The sequence below is a fragment of the Pelecanus crispus genome, chromosome 1 (assembly GCF_030463565.1).
Source record: "Pelecanus crispus isolate bPelCri1 chromosome 1, bPelCri1.pri, whole genome shotgun sequence".
Classification (NCBI taxonomy): domain Eukaryota; kingdom Metazoa; phylum Chordata; class Aves; order Pelecaniformes; family Pelecanidae; genus Pelecanus; species Pelecanus crispus.
The window spans coordinates 101871245-101895077 of record NC_134643.1 but is presented as its reverse complement, the minus strand read 5'-3'; the positions used below and the strand labels follow the sequence as shown (position 1 = coordinate 101895077).

Genomic DNA, 23833 nt, shown 5'->3' with positions numbered 1-23833 from the left:
ACTTCTAATTTTGTTGGTTACGTTTGTATGTCTGAACACTTGCTGCAAAACTGTGCAGCTGTAACTAAGTTTATTCATCCTGTTATTAATAATTATCATAGGATGCAGTCATTCATTTTGTGTTTAAAGCTAGTCAGATGTACATTCACATGACTTCAAATTCATTAGCAAAATAAATGGCTAGGCTAACTGTTTCAAGTCTCTGATGATCACACATCTAGCTGCTCTTTGAATTTCTGTAGAAAACACAGAAGTAGAACTCGGCAAGCAATTTGAATGGCTCCGTCAGAGCAGTGTGCTGATACAACTTCCCACGTTTTTGGCCTTCACATACCTCCTCAACTTTTGCATTTCTGGTACGCATCTACAAAACTTCTACGTAATGTCAGTAGCTAGAGAAGCTTGGATGGGAGCGAAAGCTATGGTGCTTATGAGAGCCAGCAGATATGTCGATAATGTAAATCATCAGTCCTCACATAGGCAGAGAGTGCAAAAGGAGTAAATAATCAGAGCCTTTACAACTGTGAGGTCTTCCAGTATTGCATGTTTCAGAGGAGAAGAGGAAACCTTGGAAGTGTTATGATATTTGGAAAGGATCAGGAGAGACTAATGTGGGGTTTAGGAATGTATAGACAGGATTGATAAATCAAAGTGGGAGATAATGAGATTTTGATTTTGCAGGTGGAAGGAGAATGCGGACAATAGCAGTATGACAAAGGAAGAAATGGAGGAATTGATTTCTCTGCAAGGGCAAAGTAGAATATGTGTCCAAATTAGGGGGTAGGTGGGGAGGTCAGCAGTGTCAAATGGAAGGCCCAGGGTGGGTTTGGTGTATTGACTTTGTCAAGGAAGCTGACAGAGAAAAGCTGACAGGGAGATGAAGGAATAGAGAGAATTTTTGGATTTGCTTCGTGAAAACAAAAACCAGGAATGAGTGAGAACTTTCCAAAGGCTGAATGACTGGAGTAGGTCAAGGATGGAGCTCTTTGGCATATTCACAGGCTATGAGGATGAAGACAGCCTCTTAAAGAAAATGAAGGAGCTGGCTGAAAAAGAACCAAGGAATAAATTGGCACAAGACTTACGCCATGGTCAAGATCTATACCAAGATCTGTACCGAGAGGTATAAGATCTATACCAAGAGTGAGTTTGATAGTGTCAGAAGCAGAAAAGCGGTGAAATTAAGATGATGTGATTTTTTTAATTTGTACTGATTACTAGAATACAATTATTGGAACAAGTGGTTTTAGTGGAGTGAATCTTCACCCATGGTTTACCATTATAGTTGTGCAGAAGCAAATTACAGTTAAATGTACAGCTAACCAGTAATGTTAAATGGAACTGTGAAATTGTAAGGCATGTAATCAGCAGTTACATTTGTTTACAGATACTTCAGTAACCCCCAGTGGGTTGTAAATATGCATATGGAACGTAATCTGATAGCTTCTTCATTATCCACATTTTATCACTTTGTAGTGCTTAATGTTAATTTCCCCTGGTTCCTTGCTCATTTTAATAGCACCTTACATCTTTTACTAGTTTTCTGTTCTGAGCAAAAATGAGCAAAGTAACACTGGGAGTAATCCTGAACTGAGAAGGAAAGTGGGTGAGATGACGTAACAGATCTTTCCAGCCTCGGAATCTGAAAGCTACAGTGAAGTCATGCAGGGCTTTCTAACTATTGAAATTTGTGATTTGTGGCTCTCTTCGTGTTGCAGAATGAATCAGCAGCAAAATGTCAATGTTCTTAGATTTTCAATTCTCCATAGTTCTGCCGCTTATTTTAACTTTTAAGGTTTTACTCTTCATTGTGAAACCTTAAAAAATTGAAAGCATTTCTGTTATTGTTGTCAGGAAATAGAAATTCTTTCGCTGCGAGGGTCAAACACATTATTGTTTTAATGTTCTGATACTTCCCGCGCACACCCCATCGCACCCCCCCGCCCCAGCTGAGGCCCGAAATGTATTTATTTTTTATTGGAATTTAGGAAAAAATGTGGCTATTGATTTCAGATTGATATTCTAAGTTTTGAGTAGTTGTGGTTCTGCTGTGGTCAGTGCTTTTTGGCTCAGGATAGAACAGACATAGCCTCTGCGGCTTGGGTTCAGAGAAGAAGCAGTAAAACAGACAGACCACAATGCATGACTTGGAAACATTTAGCTGTCAGAAAGTAGGACCTCAGATAAGCTAGGTTTTAACACCTTGTTAATCCCCTTAATTTATTACTTGATTTCCTGTTCTTGCTGCTGATAGCGCCCAAGAACCCTACTGTTGCCTGAACACTGTAAAAATATGGACTGAAGAGTTGGTCCTGGCCCAGAGAGCTTCAAATCTGAGTATCAACTGATGTATAAAGGGAAGCCAAAGATAAAGAGAGATGAAAGAGGAAGAGTGATCAGAGTGCCATAGGCTTCATTATCATCAAGACGGGTGTTTTGGCAACAGGAACTTTTAAAGAGAAGGAAGTAAACAGGGAATGGGGCTGTTAGAGGATGGTTCCTCCCTCGGCTGATCAGCAGCACGGGAAATAGGCTTATTGGTACCCTTGTGTAGAAACTTGAGCTAGAGGCAGAAGGTACCGTTCCCTGGGTGCTAGTGAGACATAAATCTTGCTAGACCTTTTTCATACAAATGTGAGATAAACAAGTTTGAACAAGAAGGTGGATAATATTATAGAGAAGGGCTAGTCAGTGGCAAGTTGCAAGATATGATTACAAAACAGAAAAGGACAACAGTCTTCAAAGCTACTCAGGGTGGCTAAGAATGAAGTAAAATTGCATGTACAAAGGATAGAGAGAAGAAGGTTATAACAGTTGGCACACAAGATTTTTGAGACAGGAGGACAGATTCTCGATGGACAGGCAGGAGAGGCAGTGTTTTAAGTATAAAAGGACGTGCAAAAGCATGGGTGTGCTTTGGATTTGTGGTTAGAGGTCAGAGTTGGAACTGTATAGATAAGTGTATCCCTTCGGGGACACTTCAGGAAATACAGACTTCCTGTGTCCCGTAAGGAAGTACTAACTTGCTGTCTCTCCAGCAGTCTCCAGTTATGCGGCTTTGGAAGTGGATATTTTTGATGGTACATTTTCCCCATTTCATAAAGCTCATTTTCTCTCTTTTACCTTCTCTTTTCTCATGTTAGATTCATCTATATTTGTTCTGCATGATGTCACTATTTAATGGTTGTACTGGCACGATACGGCAGAATTCCTTTTCTCCCTTAGGACTGAACTTCTCAAGCCTTCTGTGTGTCAATTGTTTGCTCTGCAGTTCAGAAGCAACGAAAACATGTGGCCTCTCACTTAAAACTGAAGCAGCAGTCTTAAGAAAATGTTCTGTTCAGTGACGATAAACCAAAATCCACATTGCTCACTGCAGAGTTGCAAAAAATGTTGTTTCTATCAGGGTCAGTATTTGGTTGAACATTTTTGAGTTTGCTCTGGATACAGTAATACCCTTTTCATGTTATGTTTTCTGGCAACATTTGAGAGAGTTTCTTGCAGACAAAAATGTTCACTGTAAGTGTAAGTTACACAGGTACATGTTTACCTTCCTAGACATACTTGTGGTCTGCTCTGGTTCAAATGGGAGCAGTGTCACTTGACATTCTGGAATAGCTGCATCTCTGCAGTTCTACTGAAGTGCTGTACTCTGCACACTCCAAAAATATTTGCTTCCTCTCCAGGTTTATTTTAATGTCTTTTGCTTTTTAATAATGCAGTAACATTCAGGGAGTTTAAGAAAATCCTAGGTACACATGATCAAGGCAGAAGGGAAGGGAGGACCTAAATTCCGCTGCTAAATTGCTTGAAAATTACATGCTGGACACTAATCCTTCTCCTTTAGGCATATGGAAATTGTGTGGGTGGCGTTTAAAACACTGTATTTGAGATTATAGAGCGACACTTCCCTTTGACATGTGTCAATAATAGTAAATAGATACCATCCTATATAAAAGTGTTTTTAAAAAGCTTATGCTTTGATCAGAACATTTTTGAATTCATCATTCTTCAAACAAGCTTACTAATTTTACTATTGCAGAAGAAATGTGGAGTAGTAGTGTCATTTTGAGAGGCTTGGGGGAGAAGTGGCTTATTTTAGGGTTTTCGACAGGACTCTTAAAGAAGATGACAGCCCCAAGGTAAATGCCAAGAAACAGATAGTTTTGTTGATTTGAGAGAGGTAAGATGTGTGCAGAAAGCCTCTTCAGGAAAAATTATTCAGGATCATTTGTTTTATTTTGTGTTTTCTTTCCTTAAATAGGTATGGGCTTGCTTCTACTCTAATGATCAGGAAAAGCAGTACAAGGACACTGTATGAATGAATAGTTTCCTAAAAGTTTGGCAGACAGAGATTAGGTTTTCCTTGTAAAAGGTCCTCCATAACCTTTTTTGCTGTACAAGGTGTGCATTTCAGCTTCCTTCGTATTTTTGTTTCCTTCTAAAATTATCTCTCTGAAGATTTTGAACTAATTGAAGGTTGTAATACAGTAACGCGTGGCACAATAGCAGTATATACACATCATGTAGTGAGGTATTTTGTATTGCTTCAATGTCCTGTTATAATTTATATTATAAAAAGAGAAACTGTTACCAAAGCCCTGAGTATATCTGTTCATAATGTGTGCATGTGTAGTAGGGCTCTTAACTTCAGGCATCAAACATTTGAGGGAAGTACAGTCACTGTGTAGTACCATCCTCTCACGTGAGATACTCCCCAGAACAATGTCCCAGCTGGAGTCATGTGTGCTCTACTGCAAGGGGTAGCTTATGTAACCACAATGAAATATCTGAAATACTGAGAATACTGCACTTCCTCAACCTAATTCTACAGAGAACTAATGTTACCGGGACGTAAAATCACATCATTCTGATGAGCTGTAGCAGAGCCAACTAACTCATCCCCTCCCAGACAAGTGTCCACAGGTCAGCCTAATAGCATGAGGCATGTGCAGAATACCTGCCAGCCTCTAGTGCAGGGTATCATTAGGGCATGATGCAACAAATATTGCAAGGACAAAGATCACTGAAAATATTTATAGGAGATACCTTCTGCGGTTCAGGAGCTGAACGCTGCAGGCGGTATTTCATTACAAACAGGATCCTATTTTTTTTCTTTCTATAAAGGCAATTTTTTTTTGTTGTTGTTTAAAATATATATATATTTAAACAACAATCTAAGTATGCTATTAACTAGGACAGTCCCAGTCTCAACCTTGGTTTGATTGGTCCCATTCCCTTCCCCCTCCCACTGCCCCTGCCACCTCCCCAAACAATTAAAATAACTCTTTAGATTTGAATAATGAAAAGGTGCCTTCAAAGGCTGTATATCCCCTAAAACACAAGAAAGCGACGGCAGGGAAATGTTAATTCAAACAGAAACTCCACCTGCCAGCCGTCTATGAAAACCTCTTTCACCCGCTCATCACTGTGGGAAGCATTCTGCGTGACCCCCTCGTAGATCTCTGCCAGAGGAGGGTGTTTCTCAGTGTGCCTGAAAGATCCCTGGATTTCAGTGCTGTAGGAGCAGGCGGAGAGGGTGTTGCAGAATCCTTCACCTTGTGAAGACTCGGTAACACCCTCATTTTGAGCGAGTGTGTGCTGTCTGCAAGGTCTCAAAATAGCACAGCAATTTGTATACGTAAATTGGAGAGAGGCATTGGGGGAGAAATGATCCCTGGCCGGTGCTGTTTCAAAGCATTTAGGAATGATAGCTCTATAAAAGTAGCTGCTGAGAAACAGGAGTTAATGTGTTTCAAAACCCAATTCTCGCCTTTACTTAGGAAAGCAGAAGATAAAAGACCTATTCCACAAAGCTGCAGAAAACAATCTGCTGAATTTAGTGAATTTGAAATTGGGGCCACCACTTTTTTGGACACTCGTTCTTGGAGAAGTCCCACCAAATAGCTTCAGATGTTACTTCATTAGCTAATCACTCATTTCCCAACATCTGGTTTTTGTCTTAGCCAAAAGTACTAGCCAACAGAGCTCTAAAAACATTCTCCTGTTTTCTCTGTTGGTGGCGTTTTGGGGGGTGCAGGGTGTTTGTGAATAGATAGCGAAGATTCTACTTATTAATCACGTCTAATAAACGTGTTTTCATTAAACTGTCTCAGGTGAGGCATGAAAAAGCAGTTCTTAAGGCGTAATATGGCTATAGTCATTCATGATAAATTCTCTGTTGTTTTTTATTTAAGGGTTATTATCTTAACCCTCTAAAAAGAAAACAAAACAAAAAACCCCAAACAACCCCTACCCCTCAAAAAAAAAAACCTAACCACACTTTTCTAACCCCATTTCAGCGTGATCCCAGTGCTGTAACCATTTAGGGTGGTTTACAAAGAGAATCAGAAAACATCTCAGAGCCACAGTTATAGGAGCTAAATAAGCAGTAGGCACTTGAACTAAGACAAGTTTAAGACCACAAAAGCACTGACATTTTCCAACTTTGTTCTCTGAACTTAGTGCAACGTTTCATTCTCTCTTTATCATAATCAAAATTTGATGTGCATTCTTTCTTAAATGGCATCTGATGTGGTCTATCTCTTCAGCTCTTTGTGGTTTCCTGTTTTTCGTACGCAGATGAAAGTATCTGCTGAGATCTATTAAACTTCACATTTTATCATTTATGACTTTCTCAATATAAGCCTCCAAATAACAAGTAGATTTCTTTGCACTTAGAAATGTAGTGAATGCCTGACATGGTAGAAATACAGGAGCATGTCTTTAGTGTTGTACTTCAAATTAATACTTGTTTTAATTTAGGTTAACTGCATAATATTTGTTATGCAGCACCAACTTAAGACAGTTGGTTCCCCCCCCCCTGCCCCCCCCCCACCCCCGTACTGTACTACTAAGTAATATACAGTTCCACATAAGAACATAGAAAAACTGCAGTAAAATATTTTGGCTCTTATAAAAATAAGGCAATGTGAACTAATAAAAATTGCAAGAAATATTGATGAGTTTGTGAGGCCTGTGTCTTTTGCTATTTTAGCAGTTCTTAACAAAATATTACTATGAATGTGTGAGATCTTGTTAAGTACTGAAAATAGTTATATATTGGTTAATAGTTATACATTGGTTATATTTTGGTTAATTAAAATGTTTTTAAAAATACCGTATAATCTGCTCTCAATGTGAGGCAGAACTTTAAGAGAACATGTGATGGCTTTGCAAAATTTCGATTTGACCCTAATGACATGAGAAGAAGAATTGCTATTATTGAACAATTTCTCATAGTTTTGAGAGTGATAAAATACAGCGCTTTCAAGTGATCAACCTCATGTCAGATTCCAAGTGCAAGCACTTGGTTGGCAAAATAACTGATCTGCATTATCTCCAACTATGCAAATAGAAATTGAATTTGACAGAACATGGCTTTGTACTAGAGAGGATAATTTTGATTTCTTTCTATTCTGATTTCCCACCTTTTCCCACATTCACTACTGTCTGAAAATACTCCCCATCCTGCAAGAATGCGTGAAAGTTAAGATCTGAGAACATGTGTCTTCTAATATTCATGTAACTGTCATGGGCTATGACAGACCTTGGACCAGTAGCGGCAGTATCTGGTTGATTGCTATCATGTTACTTGACCAGTGTTTATGAGCTTTAGCTATAAAAATGTCATCACAGTAGATACTAAATTGATGCTTATCATTCTGAGAATAGAGGCTGTGAAGAAAGGAGTTCTTTACCAAGCACAGAGCAGGTCCTTCACATTATCTTTGAGAGGGTGTGAAATTAGTTGCTACACCTGCTTGGTAGGATATTTCAGTTTCTGCAGTATTCTTTTTGTTGTCCTCCAAAGGAAGCTTGAATATTTATCATTGTAAAATAAACAACACTTTGTTTGACCATGTTTAAAAGAAGATAAAGTGTTCTTTCATTTGCTTAGTCTGCTTTCAGAAAATTTGATTATTTTTTTTGGTCTGTAGAGAAACAAAATTAATGTTCCACTTCTTTAAAACTCCAGTTCTGATGTGTAAATAAAGTATCAAATTTTAAATATGTGGTTTTATTAAATTTATTATTTCCACCCCTCTCACAGAACTATAGTGCCATGGAAAGTGTTCAGGCAGTGCCTTCATGAAGTTCATCAGATAAGCTCTGGTTTGGAAGCAATGGCTCTTAAATCTACTATCGACTTGACCTGCAATGACTACATTTCAATTTTTGAATTTGATATCTTCACTAGATTATTTCAGGTAAGATTTGAAAATTTTAGAGAAGCCTAGTGCCCTGAGGCAAATACCTATGGGTCAAGGAAACAGATTTTTTTTAAAAACTGAAATAACTGAAACACTAGAATTCAGAAATACATTGTGTGTTTTTTTTAGTCCTTCAGAGATGTTTGGGGTATCAACACCTACATCTGAAAAACTGAAAACATCCAGCAACACTTGCTTCATTTCTGCACGTATTTAGTATGATTACAGTATCTTTGTGTTTGCTGTTTACTTATTTTTCACTATTCTTAAATGCATTCCTAGAAATGTAGACCTTTAGGTACTTATCTAAGTTTTACTTGTGTTTTCATTGTACTTTTGTCTCTATATATACTTATATGAAGTGTTTCTACAAACACATAAGGAAAGTTGCATATGAATATTTTTTTAGCCTAAATGTAGGCCTGACTCTTTTCTTTATGAACATATTTTTGCCATTAATGCTCTGCTGTTTATTTACAATAAGGGAATATATTTGGGAATAGCATTAATTTTATTATTGGTAATAGGTAATATTTATCTGAAAGAAGCTTGTACTTATGTTACGTGCCTCTGTTAACCTTGCGTCCCTTCTACACAACATACTTGTTTAGTCAATATAGAAGGTTGTGCTGGTTTGCATCTATATTAGATGTATTGACTCTGAATTTGTCACTTTGCATATTTCTTTTGTATATAGGAATCTTTGAGGTATGCAACCATTTATTTGATCATTTACTTTCTTTGCTGCGTACAGTGATAAACCAGTACACAGCCTTAAGTTGCGCCAGGGGAAGTTTAGATTGGATATTAGGAAAAATTTCTTCACTGAAAGGGTTATCAAGCACTTAGGGACATGGTTTAGTAAGGGACTTGGCAGTGTTAGGTTAACGGTTGGACTCGACAATCTTAAAGGTCTTTTCCAACTGAAATGATAATATGATTCTATGTTTATTCTTTAGCCTGTTGGAGGTATGTTCAAAATACCAATTTTATGTCAAAGCCTGGGCCGTATGTTTGTTCCATCTTCCATGTTACTCTGTGATAATCTCTGTTTAGCTTTCTTGGTTTTGCTATTATGGGAAAGGCTGCCATTACGAAATTGATATTAAGATTTGGCAGGAGATGATTAATAGTTTTAGTTTACAGAGTTTTGATTTTGATCATCTCTTCTCCATTCTGAGTCAAAACTGTATCAAAGTTGAAAACGTTATGGTGTAAGTAATCTCTCCGTTTAGTTTAACCGCAAACATTGGTCACTTATTAAAACACACAGATTATGGAGGTTTGAACAAAACTTTGGGGGTTCTCTTTGAAATAATAAACTAGAGAATATAGGTAATTGTACTTCAAGCTGCTTTAGCAAAATGGCCCTAAGCTTTGCCCTTTATGTGGAGCTTGTTATGATCAAGCAGTCCTGTCTGAACGTTGCTGCCTTGGGATCAGTTTCTACTCTGTCAAAGTTTCTCCCTTGTATTCAATATTTGGTAAACTAATATGGTGTTAAGGTTAGTAATCAAGCCCAAATCTTGATCTCAGACTTGACTGCAAAATGTCGGAGGCCCATTAGCTGCAGCAGACATCACTATGAAATGCATTTATTTAAGGTTCCTTTCTGTAGGATTTTTTTCCCCTAATCATTCTGCTTATAAATAATAACAGGGTTTGGGGTTTTTTGTTTGGTTGGTTTTCGGTTTAATCTGTAAAAGTAACAGTTTGTTCTGACCCTATGTGGGATCCTATAGATTGCATTAAACTTCAGGACAGAAGCCTCAAATGAGATTTATTTTCCTTGTTCTGTAAGCCAATGAATATCTGTTTGCATTAATTTCTTTGTGAGGCCATTGCTGGTTCGATTCATTATGGTGCCTTGTGCTAGAAAAAGGGGATCAGCAGTACTGATACATGTAAGGAGAGAAGACTGGGTAGGATTAACTTTTAATTGAACAACGAAGCAGAGAGAGAATTTTTCCCAGATTACCAACTGGTGCAATAGCTGCATAACTGCTGAAGTGAACTTGCACTGAACTTGGTGAGAGAACCTCTCCCAGAGGTTACATTTTACTTCTCTAGTTTTTAGACAGCTTCTGTAACTATGTGTGCATACACCCACGGAGAGAAAATCCCAATTGTTTAAGTAATCAAAATACTGTTTTGCCAACTGTGGGTTGTATTACAGAAAAGCTGCGTTTATAATGATGCTTATTCACAGAAGAAAGCAAGACTACTTTTTATGGAGATCCTGTGAAAGTGAAGTTGCTCCCCCTGCCTCCCCACTGTATGCATGCACAGCTTTAAGTGCTGTGTTCTCTGACCAGAGATAAAGTTAGCACGGCAGAATACGTAGATGCTTTGAAGGGAAGGAAATTCATTCTGTCACTGTTAACGTGTTCAGTTAAGTTGTCCTTTTATGCAAAAATATTCCCATAGAAGAGAAAGTGTACAAATCTTTTCCCATTTAACATTTCTGCTTTTGTAATACTCTTACGTTTGTGTGCACGAGGCAAGCTAGGAGTTCTTGGCCTTCGATTTTTCAGTCGTACTGTCACACCGTCTTCTAGGTAAAGCAGTAGTGTGATACTCTGTAGAGGGTCCAAGCGTTTGAGGAAGATACTGTCTGCTGTCAACTTAGAAGTTTGATGGTCGTGATTAACCAAGGAATTTTGCATGCTACTTGAATTTATTTTATAAAGTACTGTAGCAAGCCTTTATATTACCACGGTCCAACAAAACATCAAAGTACGGAGTGATCATCTTTTTTCGATTTACAGGCATGCACTTGAGTAACACAACAGGAGGAAGAACGTTGTGTTCTTGTGAAGGAACTGTCAGTGTTGGTGTGGTAAAAGGGGAAGAGTCAGATCCCTTTTTTCTCTAGTTAGGGCAACTAAAATTTTTCATGTTATGAAGCCTCCTGGCATCCATCTTTGGTGAGGGTGCAGAGAGGAGCTTCCAAGATGAGGTGTTGCATCTAGGATTGTGATTTTTTTTTTTTTCTCCTGTCTTTTGTACAAATTTGAACACTTGAGGTTTCTCTGTGCTGAAACCTTGCTGTTCTAATTCATGTGTCTGATTTGAAGAGGTATTGATTTTAAAATAAAACAGGTGTTCATCCATGTTTAAGTAGTAGTTAGGGTTTGCCTGGGAAATGTATCATAAGCTCAGGCAGTTTCTTGTCTCTCCAAATGCTGGCAATGAACACTTAATATATTTGTATAAATCCACTACTTAAAAATCATCCTTCATTTACAGTAAAGGACTGTTCTGTATTCTTCGAAGTGATAGCATATCAGGCATGTTTCACTGAGTTTTCTGAAGCATTTGCAATTCAGGCCAGCAAAGACTGTGATGAAGTGCTGTCAATAATCATTTTGTTTTCTGGCTGTAATACCGTTATGGGAACTGAAGAAATCAGGAAGTAGAGAATAAGAAAAGGAATGACAGCTCTAATTAGTGGCTTTATTAGGCTTCATTTGTTAGTGCTACTTATCATTAACTATGAAAGTGCCTCAGGACCTCTCAAGAATAGGCTTAATTGTGTTTTTATTAAACCATCATGGAGCCATACTCTCCAGGTTTTAACTAAACGTGATGTTTAATATTTTATGTAGCTACGAATAGGAGACCCCTTAAATTCAAGGCCTTCAAAATCTTTATCCAAAAATTTATGCTTGATGTTCTTGTAGTAATTTTTTTTGAAGGAACCCTCATAGCAAAGCTGGGTATATAGGACAATCTTTTGTACTATTTAGACCATAACCAAAACTGCGTATTTTTCAACTGAAACTAAAACACTGTAGGTCTCTCGGACAAATTGACTTGAGTTTTATTAGAAATATCTAACTACCTGGCTGCATCTGTTTAATTGTTTGTCTTCTCTTTTTAGCCATGGGGTTCAATCTTAAGGAATTGGAACTTCTTAGCTGTGACACATCCTGGATACATGGCATTCCTGACATACGATGAAGTTAAAGCGAGGTTGCAAAAATACAGCACTAAGCCTGGGAGGTGAGAGGTTTTGTTGATTATTGTTTTCCAAATAAACTTGCTGTCTCAGAAGCTACATAATTATTCTAAGTTCATACTTCTGTATTGTGTGATACTTGCATTCACTGCAGTATTGAAGGAGTGAATTGTTGGCTTTTTTTTTTGTAACAGTGAATCAGAGAAGTAGTAGGTATTTTTTTATACTTGTGATTTTATTTATATCAAAATGTGTTTTTAGAAATAGTTTAATACTAACGCTCAGAAATCCACATTCAAAAAAGCTGACCTTTTAGATTTTAAGACAGGAATTTTGTAACCATGATCTGGTTTTTATGCCATAATACTTCTATAGTGCTATGAAGCAAAAAAAAAATGTATTAGACACGGAAGTCTAAATAAGTACAAATAAACAGAAAAAAAATTGAAATTACATTGCTTTTCCTTTCTTCTTCTGAATTACGTACAACAAGCAGTTCATTCTTGGAAAGCATATTTGAAAATATAATTTGCTTTTCAAAATTTGCATTGAATTGCTGCTTAATAGTAAAAATCATCTTAACATCTTTCACGATAGCACATTTAAATTATTAATTTAATCAGTGCTTATGTGTTCCTTTTATGTTTGGGGGTTTTTTTCATTGACAGTAATGATTCTATATCACAAACTCTGTACCTAGAAAAGAAATCTGTCAGATTAAATATCATGACGTTAGAGTTTTTAAATAATTTCTATGTGGTGCTATACATACTGAATTATTCAAGCTGATCTTTTACCATTTATGCCACTTCTGTTCTGTTTTTTTCTTCACTCAGACTGGAGAAATAAAAATTAATTAATGGATTTAATCCTATATTAGTTAACTTTTATTTTATTAGATTTACTTTTCCATTATGAGCTTTTTTCCCTAATGTCTAGTTGTCTAACTTTGCTGCAGGATCACATGTATACATAGTTAAAATTGCATCATTTTGAAACTTGTTAGAGAAGTCTAGCAACAGTTATACCCATATTCTGTACTTGGTTTCTTTTGATTTTTAGCAAAAACAATATACTGTATCTTGTTAAGTTACCTGACTGGTCAAGTGCATATATAGAACAATGTTGTGGTTCTGGTAGAATGACATTGATTTTTAGCTTGGCACTCATGAACTCTACTATGGAAGTCGGGTAACTAGGTTGATATTGAGAGTGGTTGCTATACTTAGTATTTTCTCTATTATTGATTCTGATTCTGTGATTATAAAAGAGAAATAATAAAGAAATTATCCAAAGTTGCCTTTATGTTCCTTGTAAATAGAGTTAGTTTAAAGATAACTTTCTATTGCCTATCAGAAAATGACTTTCCAAATTGCTTAGGTGAAATGCTGGAGTATGAAAGAGGAGATATGAAGTGAAATTGCTTCTTTAATCTATCTAAAACATCCTGGAAATTACAAGATTCTGTTCAAATGAATAGTTACCACTTCAATGTAATGTTGGCCCTATTCAAGGTTGTAAGAGCTATGCCAAACTTCAGGGAGGCTAAGATTTCTCATTTTAAACAGTTTGGAAGGAAATAAAATATTGATGTATAATTAAGAAAAGCTGCTCTATAAAACAGAATTGAGTTTCTGGTATTTCACTGTGGGATGCTTTTCTGAATGAGGTTTTTGCATATGAGATTGTGTCTGACATGAAAGGGACTAGAGTTTTTAGTAAGAACTAAACATGCCTGATACTGTTGCCTATACTCTTCCTTTTCTTCCTACTGCGCTCTCTGTCTATGTCAAGTATTCTACCAGCTATCACCTGTGACACACAGAAGTATTTAAATTTAAGTCCAGTTGGGTTGGTATTATCTGGTGTTTTCTGAAATAGAAGTCCTATTTCTTCTGTCCTGTTTACCTCCTCTGGTAGACAGAAAATTAACATTGCTAGCAGAGCAGTTTTTATTATTCATCATTCACATTTCTGTTGCATCTAAAGATGTTTTATATTTCCCCTTCCATTCGTTCAGGTTATTGGCCTGTGTATGCACACAAGGTATATATTGTAGCTATGGAGACTTGATAATATAATACACTGGTTTTGAAAGGTTTATGGGCATGTATAAATGTACGTAATAGGACTATTCACAGTGAATGTGCAGGTTTCACTTTGAGAGCTAAAAAGCAAGCAAATGAAAAGTTTTGGGGAGGGTGCTCCTGTTACCTTATTTCTGCCCATGAGGAACTGACAGGGTAAAAGGTGCAGGTTTATTTAAGGTTATACAAAGAACACGTGGCAGAATTGGGACTCCGACCAAAATTTTCAGAGATCTAATTCAATGTCTTAACCAGAGGCCATCCCTGCTCTCTTTGCTTATTTTGCTGAACTCTGATTAACACTGACTTTTTATTCATCCTGTTTTTATCAAGCTACATTTTCAGACTGAGTTGCACTCGCTTGGGACAGTGGGCCATTGGATACGTGACTGGCGATGGGAACATACTGCAAACCATACCTCACAATAAGCCTCTGTTTCAAGCTTTGATTGATGGCAGCCGGGAAGGATTGTAAGTACAAATTCCTGTAGTCACCATAGGTATGAAATCCTGATTTCCTTGTTCTTCTAATGCTTATATGGGTAGTTATTAAAGATCTTTAGAACAGAGATATGATGTTGAGTATGCCTTTGGAGTTTAAGGACCATCCCTTTTTTTATTCATTTGAAAAACACTTGTTTCCAGGTAATTCCATTAACCAAAGTTAACCAAAACCAGATCTCATAGCAGATAAATTCCAGGAGAAAATAAAATCAGGCAGCTGTCACATTGATTTCCCCCCCACACCCCTACAAGTCCCTAATACACTTAAGATTATTGAACAATTACCACTGCCGGTTACTCATGTTTCTAACTCTGGACAATGATTTGAAAGTTATGTAATTGCTTTTTTATATATTATGCAGCCAAAACATTTTCCAGGTTCTAATAGTTTACTGAAAAGATTTATAATTAGAAGATAATCTAAGTTTATAGGGGAAGTAGTACATTTTTACTGGGTTTGCTGAAGTAACAGACAAATTTTTGGTGTCAGAATCTTTTCACTGGGATATATGTTTTGATATATCCACATGATCAGAATGAAAAAAAAAAAAAAACCAAACCCAGCGAGAAAATTGATCAATCATCAAAAAAAGATTGAGAAACCTTTTACAATCTTGCAATTTTTCTCAGTGTTGCACAGTCCAGTAATTTTTTCCCCAGTATGATGATTTCATACCTGTAATAAAAAACACACTTATAATGGTAGTGTTTCTGCCTGACAAAAACTGAGCAAATAAAAGCTAGAGCTGAGAATATTTAATGAGTGAAGTTCTTGTACCCTATGTAAATTTAACTTTCCCCCAGTGTGGCTTAACAACACGATTTTCAAGAAACTGTTCCCAAGTTAGAGGTAACATAAATCTAAATACAGAACAACTTAGGTCTCTGTAATATCATTTAACCTAGTATTAATTTCCCACAGGGTTGAAATGCCCCAGTCAGTTCTTGCTTAAAGTCCAGTCTGCATCTTGGATTCTCAGTGTAGATTCTAGTCATAATATACACAGATTTGTGTATGTTGTAATATACACAGATATACACATATATAATATTACGAAATATATATAATATTATATATATCATAATACACACAGATATACACAAATGTGTTACCTTCTATTCTGTTCCATTACTTGAAATCATCCATAGAGTCACCGAGCATGATGCTCGCAGTGGAGAGATCACTAGATAGGCAAGTATAAGCTCACTGTGAAATGAAGATCTAAAATAATATTCTGTTGAGCTACCCCTGGAAAGTTATCTGCTAATCAAAGCTCAAATGCATTCTGGTGGTAGCTATGCATGTGATGTCGAAATCTTTCCAGTGCTTTTACAAATAGACTTGAGCATGTGTTAAAATGCATATGTAGCAATTCAGTTGCACCCAAAAGATAAGAAAGATGGCTAAGGAAAGATGATGCATTTTAGTTAATGTCTACTGTAATTTATTCTGCCTCTGTGATGTTTCATACGTATTATTTAGCTAATAAAGCTAAAGAAATGTGCATATTTATAACAATCTTCTTGTCGTCCTGTGATGCAGCTATCTGTTCCCAGATGGACGAAGTTATAATCCTGATTTGACAGGATTATGTGAACCCACACCACATGACCACATAAAAGTCACGCAGGTATGTTGCAGAGTTTGTCAGTTATTTTGTAATCTTCACTTCCCTTAATATCTCATCTAGTAGTGAGAATAAGCTTTTATTAAAATGTGAGAAATAAATTCATAAGGGTGAAAATATGTTGTTGATAGAAGGGCTTAGATGAAGAACAGGATAATAATCCTTTAAACTCTAGAGCTGATGGTGATGCAGGCAGCATGTCTTGGAAAGTTTTGTTTATTCTAAGCCTCTTCCAAGTGAGAAATGTGTTAACAGTTATTAAAGATTTTTCTGATAGTTATGTTACAGGTTTATGTAGCTTGGTGTTTCCTTGCTAATAGCAGATGGGAATACAGAAATACAATCAAGATCAAATGGTAGTTTTGAAGCCTGAATAGGAATGGTACAGTTTGTTGACAGGTCCAGGAGGAAAAGTATAGTTTATATGTCACAAAGATACCGGTTCTGGGGTCTCTCTCCTTTCTTCTTTGTCAATTGTACAAATTAAAAGAGAGATCAAGGAAAAGCAACAGAAATTATTAAGTGCCTAAGGGAGTCACTTTGCAGAGAAAATCAGAATGTCTGGATATGTTTGTAGTCTTGTTAAGTGATGATGTGATAAACTAATGTGCAGATGTTTGATACTCAAGTAATAGGAAGTAGTCACCAGAAGACAAATGCACCATTTTTATGGTGCTGAAATTAACACTAGAAGGTTAAGGTATACTGTATAGAGCATTTTTCCTGACAAAAGCTTCTGGAAGTCTTGAGGGTACGTTCTAGGAAAGACATCAGACTAGATAGAAGCCATACTGTTTCAGATGGTCTTCCATTTCTTCAGAGCAGACTGGATGACCTGCTGAACCTTCTGTAATTGAGTGCTCTATGTGCATTCCACCTCCAGAAATATTTCAGAAAAGAAGTATTCATTACCATCTATGGTATTATCAGGAATACCATTATGAAAATATCCATTTCGCAAGTAAGAGAACTCCTAAAAACAATTACCTGAAGAAAGTCTGGTACTTCTGCTTATCTGACTTCCCTCTTTTACCTCCAGTCTTAAAAGAGTAATGAAGGAATAATGCAGAGATATCAGATATTTGTGTTGCACAGAACAATTTTCTAGCCCCATATCCTTACTTTTCCTCAAGGAAAGAAAAAGCAGCTTAGACATTCTCAGTGATTACCTTGTTCTTCACAAGCCAATCATGTTGTATTTTGAATTCACTGAATGAATCCAGTTGCTTCTGAACTTGTAGTTATGAGGACACCATTAGTTAATTCCGGTGGTAGTTCAACAGTCTGAACTATGTGAATGCTGCCTTAAATAATATATAACTTCAGTAGTTTAGAGCTGTCACTAGAGCTGCTTAAACTAGGAAAAGATGGTATAAAAGTGGCTGCAGGGCTAGATTGCTGCAGATGGATTCTTTGCGAGAGCTCCACCATAAGCATCTTTAGTACATACTGGCTACAGCTGCAGATATGATCTGTCTCTCATTTTCTTTTTTCTTAGCCTCATCTCCCCTCCCTTTACTCAGCAGTAGCTGCTTATTTTCCTGTGACCTGGATTCTGCTTATTCTAAACTTTCAAAATCTGTTTTTTCAAGACTAAAAAAGCTTTATTTCGACACAAATGCATTTGATTGCCAGTTCCCTAACAATACCTAATTCTAGAAAACTGTTCTGGACTCAAGTTTTATCTATTATGTATTCCTCCTGAAGCTGTTCTTATACCTTCCGGTCAGTCTTGTAAGGATACAAAGTACTGTATGATCTGTGCATGACTGTTGCCATGTTATCCAGGGAGGTACTCTTGCCATACTTCCTTCACAAGGGTTGTTTACTTCAGTTGACCATGTTACCATACTACATCCTTGCTGTAGGTAGAAAGCCCTCTTGCTTGTCAGTCTTCAATCCAGTAACTTTTATTAGTCCTAAACTCATACCTAGAAAAGGAAATTCCAAATTTTTTTCCCATTCATCGCTTAATTTCTCACTTACAACTATGTATTCATTATCTTCCTCTTAACTGCAACCAAGGAAAAGTAGGATGCATGCCTTGCATAGTAGTTACATGGGAGAAGTCTGCAGAAAACCTAATAGGCACAGATATTTTAAACCTTTTTTGTAGCATGTATTGTATGTCATAGGTTTGAAGAAGCAAAAAAGTAAGCTGTTTCAGTAACCTTAGTGTGGCTTTTAAATAGATCAGTAGCAACAGTTTCCTTGACTAATAAGTAAAGTGGGTTGGAAAACAGAGGACTCGGAGAAGCATTTGTCAGTACTGGTGCTTAAGTATATTCTTTGTGAACAAGTTACAGTAAAGAAATAATCACTTGACTTCCTTTTGTTACAGGAGCAGTATGAATTGTACTGTGAAATGGGTTCCACTTTTCAGCTGTGCAAAATCTGTGCAGAGAATGACAAGGATGTGAAGATAGAGCCTTGTGGACATCTTATGTGCACTTCTTGTCTTACAGCGTGGCAGGTACTGTCATAGTTCAGTTAGCGGAGAAGCGGATGGATATCTCTGCTACAACCCTGTTTGCAGTGTGGGTATATGTTTACTTTTCCAGGTACTCGGTAAGAGGGTTCAAGGACATACATATATTTAAAATGATAAACTTTTTCATTTTGTGGACCAAAATCTGTGAAAAATAAGGTTCCAGGAGTCATTAAAATCTGGACTTGTAGGCTTGCCAAGGCCATTTGCTGACTCCTGCGAAGTGGAAACTATTTTCTGAGCACAGTATCTACTCAGACAGTGAAAGCTGGGCATTTGGTGCCAATTCAGCCACCCAGGTGAATTCATGATGTATTCAAAAGGCATGAAGAGGACAGGTAGCAGCTGGGAGTGGATAACTGACTAGACGGCATTTTATAAGGAGACAGGATGTCTTTGGTGAGAGGAGGATTCAATCAGCAGTACAAGTCATGAAATGGCCTGTGGAAAAATAAGCTTACACTTCTTGTGTTTCATGTTAATAACATTTAAAGCACTAAACCACCTAGCTTTAGACGGTTGTTGGGGTAAGATATTGAATGGAGGGGGAACTGATCTCTCAATGTCATTTACAGAATATCCAAAAAAACCGCAGAGACTTCCTGGTGACACAGGTTGCTGTGTTCTGTCTATCTTGCTCATTGACATACCAGTCTGTGGGAAAAGGGAGAACTGGTGCCTTTAGTTCAGTGCAGTTAACATTAATTCCTCTTCAGAACTTCAGACTTTCGCCTAATAGGTGCTTCTCAAACTGAATCAGTTCTGCCTGCTTCTCCCTGCCCCTTTCTTCTTTCGTATCTATATTTTGTGGGGAGAAGTAAGGGTCATCCTATTCTCAGGCAGGATTCTGTTCCACAGTTAGGCACCAGTCTTTGGTTACAAACGTAGTGAGAAGAGTAAAAAGAATCCTTGAATCTAGTCCATTTTTGACCTGGTTTTAAATGAGTTCATCTCAGTTAATGAGTTTTCATTGTCACATTTGAGATGTGACTTAAAAGTGCTATAGTTTTTCTTTTCAAATTCCTAATTAAGAAATCATCATTGGCAAACCAACACAGTGTATCAGAAGTATCATTTAAGTTTGTCTTCCATTAGCAATAAAGCTTGCTGAAAAGGGAGTATTCTCAGTTTCCAATGTTGTGTTCTTTCTGAAATTTGAGTTCAGTGCTCCAAACACAAATCTTTCAAATTGCCCACAGATAAGAAATTCTGAGAAAATTCCATTTTAGACATACACAAATAAGAATATTTATTTCACTACTATGCAGCTGCTGAGCTGGAACAATATTTCTCATTTCAGGAGTACCCTTTCTCTGTTCTTACCAGTTTCATTCTGAATGACAAACACAGAAGTCCAACTATGTTAATCTTTGACTTAAAAAATCTGAAATTCTGAGGTCTGTAGCTTTTTTTTTTTCCTTAGCTGAAAGGACTAAGCGAAGGGACTGAAAGCTTTGTACTTCGGATTGCTGGATGTCTCATAGCATGGTAGCAGCATGTTCCAGTGTTATGCCAGTGATGTGCTCTGATTCTGGAGACTTGAGAAGCTAAGGTCCTCAGTACTTTGGCCAATGGCTAGGGATTCAGGAAGAGGACAAGAAAGCATTTTAGGCTTAGAGAACTGACATGTTCAAAAAAACCAAGCTTCATCAGAACATTGCAAAGAGCTGTAATTGGCCAGGTACATTTCAGACTTCATTACAAATATACAAATTTAACTTTTGTGTAATTAGTGAGGCAATGAAGAAATACTACACTGTAACAGTGTCAGCTGTTACAGCTAACACCGAGCTTCTGGTGGGCTAGTGTTTAACTGGCAGCATAGTGGCTCATTAGACATGCCTCAGGAGGTCCAATACAGATGTTTTCACTAAGCTGAAAAAAAATTGAGTAAGCAACATCAGATCTGCATAGAATACTAAGGATAATTCAGAGTTGTTCACCTTTATGGAGATCAGTCTCTCAAACAAAACTTGGTTTAACTGTTTCCTTTTTGTATTTTTTTTTTACAGGAGTAAAATGTCATTTTCTTCCACAGAAATCTATTCTTGTCTAAAAACTACATGTCTGGACTTGATTCTAAAAGCATGTGGACGTATATGCTAGTTTGTAAGGTTCACAATAGCTACTCTCTCAGTGTTCCAAATAACCTTTCTGTGGGCATGGACAAACGTGTGTATTCCTATAGATATCTCAGATCTCAGTTTTAAGTTCTCAGTTGTATTCACACTGTTGAATACAAGTCTCTGCTGCTGTGATTGGTTACCCAATATATTTTGGTGAACTTAGTGCTTTTGAAAAGAAAGGAAGGAAACTGCTGGTACAGAACTATTTTACAAGATACAGATACAGGAAGGCCTTGAAAATGAAAAGCTCTGTGCCTCATTTGTAAGGCTGTTTTTAGAAAATTAAACTGTAAAGAATTGTATGAGTAAGGGAGGACTTCTGTTGACTTGACAGTGATTACTTCAGTAGGTCCATATAATCTGGAGGCACTCTTTGAGGTGGTAAGTGATGTTGACTAGTCCTTTGTAATTAGGATGCAAGGCTGCTAAAACTAGGTATACATATATCTTTCTATACAAAATGAAAATCCAGTACTCGCCATGCAAACAGACATGACTTGTCAGGAGACATAATTTATAGTTATCTGGCCTTGGGATACAGTTCTTCCACAAACTGTACAATCATCTGTCAGTTTAGTAAGACTGGCAAGTGTCAAGATAAAAATAATGCTAGAAAAAAATGAAAGCTGTCCTTACTTCTGGGAAATCAAAAAGCTGTGCTTGCTTGATGATATTTCAGGATAGGTAGGTTGTTTAGAATTAATTTTGGTGTTCACATCTTTTTAGCTGTCTGTCTACCTGACTGCAGATATGACACAATGTGACTTCTGAAATCAGATTGAATTATCTTGATCTCTCAATGCTTCAGGGTTCTTTTGGGTGTGGGTGGTTTGTTTTTTGGGTTTTTTTTGTTTTTTAATTCAAATCTACCTTGTGCCTCTTGAGGGAAGAATTTATTTATAAGTGCTTGAAAGAGTTCTCTGATATTTTTGTTCATTAGTAGTCTGAAATCTTCTTTAAAGGCTTTTTGATTACTTCTGATGAGGAAAAAATATTTCTGAAATGAGTAAAAGGAATGGAAATAAGGCTGCTTGAAAATCATTTAACGCATTATACCACTCAGAAATTAAAATTCAAATAATTCTTGTTTCTGAGAACATATAAAAATAGTGCCTTGTTTTGCATGATTTGAAAATGTAGTAAAGTCCCAGTTTGTTACTTAAACATGTGAAAAATGTTTGTAGCTTTAGATGTTCTGTATGCATATCGCTGAATGACGGTAATGTTGCAGCCATGATGGACTGTATATATCTTCTTCAGAGAATAAGAGCTGCATGCCCGAAAGCTCATCTGCATTTTCTAACTTAAAATGAAAAAGAAATACTTTATATTTAATATAAAAGATATATAAAAGATATATAATAAAATGCATTATCTCTGTCTACACACCTCACCTCCTTTCCTCTGAAGAAATAGGAAAATTGTAATCCTAAAAGGCAAGGTGTTACTTCCTGACCTGTAATATTAAGACAATTACACTGTTGGTGCTTCATAGAGATAATGGTTGCATTTTGATTAGTTATTTTTAAGTGAAGCTTAATCTTTTGGAGAGACAGCTTTAAAAGGGCAGTCATTTTACCATTTACTATAGTGAAATTTTGAATCTGTTTACTCCAGTGCTTCTGTACAAGCTCTTAGAGACCTGTTAAGGGCATTTTTGTGTAGAAAGATATAAGACCTACCTTTTAAATTGCTTCTGGTTTTTATTTTAAAAAATTCGTGTACTTTTTTGTTTTGCTGTAGGAATCTGATGGCCAAGGCTGTCCTTTCTGCCGCTGTGAAATCAAAGGAACTGAACCAATCATTGTGGATCCCTTTGATCCAAGGGATGAAAACTCCAGGTGCTGCAGTATTATTGATAGTTTTAGTATGCCCATGTTGGACTTGGATGATGATGATGATAGGGAAGAGTCTTTAATGATGAATCGTTTGGCTTCAGTCCGAAAGGTAAATTTTCAAATACTGTATGACAGATAAAGCTATGTGTTTGTAAATGAAGCTGCCTGTAACTTTAAACAATGAGAGGTTGCACTTCATGCTCTAGGTTTCAGCAACTCACTGAACAGTTCTCAGGCTGAACAACCAAAATGAGTCAATATTGCAGCAATGATACTGAAGTCAAATAGGAAGAAAAAAAAAAAAAAAACCAGATTCTCAGCTGATATGAAATGAGTTAACTCTTGTTCACAATGGAGGAAGCATGAGTTTGCACCAGCTGAGACTCTTATCCAAAATACGCTGTATGGACAATTCCCTGAACTTTTATTTGTAAGGAACAAAAAATTTCATATATACAGAACATATTGTTATTTTTCTGCACGTGTGTATGTATACACATGCACAGAATGTTTTAGCATTAAACTTGAGTTTCTAAATAGGTTATAAATATTATTGCTTTGTAAAGGTGACTTGGAACCCAATTCATATTGCACACAAGTAGCTTTTAATCATACCTCATGTGAGTTGTCTAAGATTTTTTTTTCCTGTATTTTTAGTGTTGGGTACTTTTAGGGGGAAAAGTGTATCTGAGATTATTCATAGTAGCTTTGTGGTTTGGGATGTTTTTTGCCCTGAAAGTGCTCTATGTTAAATTCTGGGATCTTTCTTTAGTCGCAGGAGATTTTATCACTGATAAATAAGCACTATCATTAACAACAGTTTATTTTATCTTAGTAGTTTTCACTACTATATTTTAGCCTGGAAGAGATATTGTCATAGGCCATGCCACACTGAATTTTATGGTGTATTTTCTGTATTTTACCTTTTACTGTGGTCATCTAGATTGAATAGTTGCCTTGGATTAATTCTGTAACATCTTACTCTTCC

At 36.7% G+C, this 23833-nt stretch overlaps 1 protein-coding gene across 4 annotated transcripts in view; it reads left to right on the top strand.

Moving 5' to 3' along the window:
- CBLB (Cbl proto-oncogene B) overlaps positions 1-23833 on the top strand; it is a 132538-nt gene that overhangs the window by 73526 nt on the left and 35179 nt on the right. For all 4 annotated transcript variants that reach the window (XM_075708295.1, XM_075708306.1, XM_075708314.1 and 1 more), the window contains 6 exons: positions 8054-8210; positions 12097-12218; positions 14595-14732; positions 16309-16396; positions 18735-18866; positions 22751-22954. In XM_075708295.1, the coding sequence (XP_075564410.1) occupies positions 8054-8210; positions 12097-12218; positions 14595-14732; positions 16309-16396; positions 18735-18866; positions 22751-22954 (841 nt within the window). The remainder of the gene's footprint in view (positions 1-8053; positions 8211-12096; positions 12219-14594; positions 14733-16308; positions 16397-18734; positions 18867-22750; positions 22955-23833) is intronic.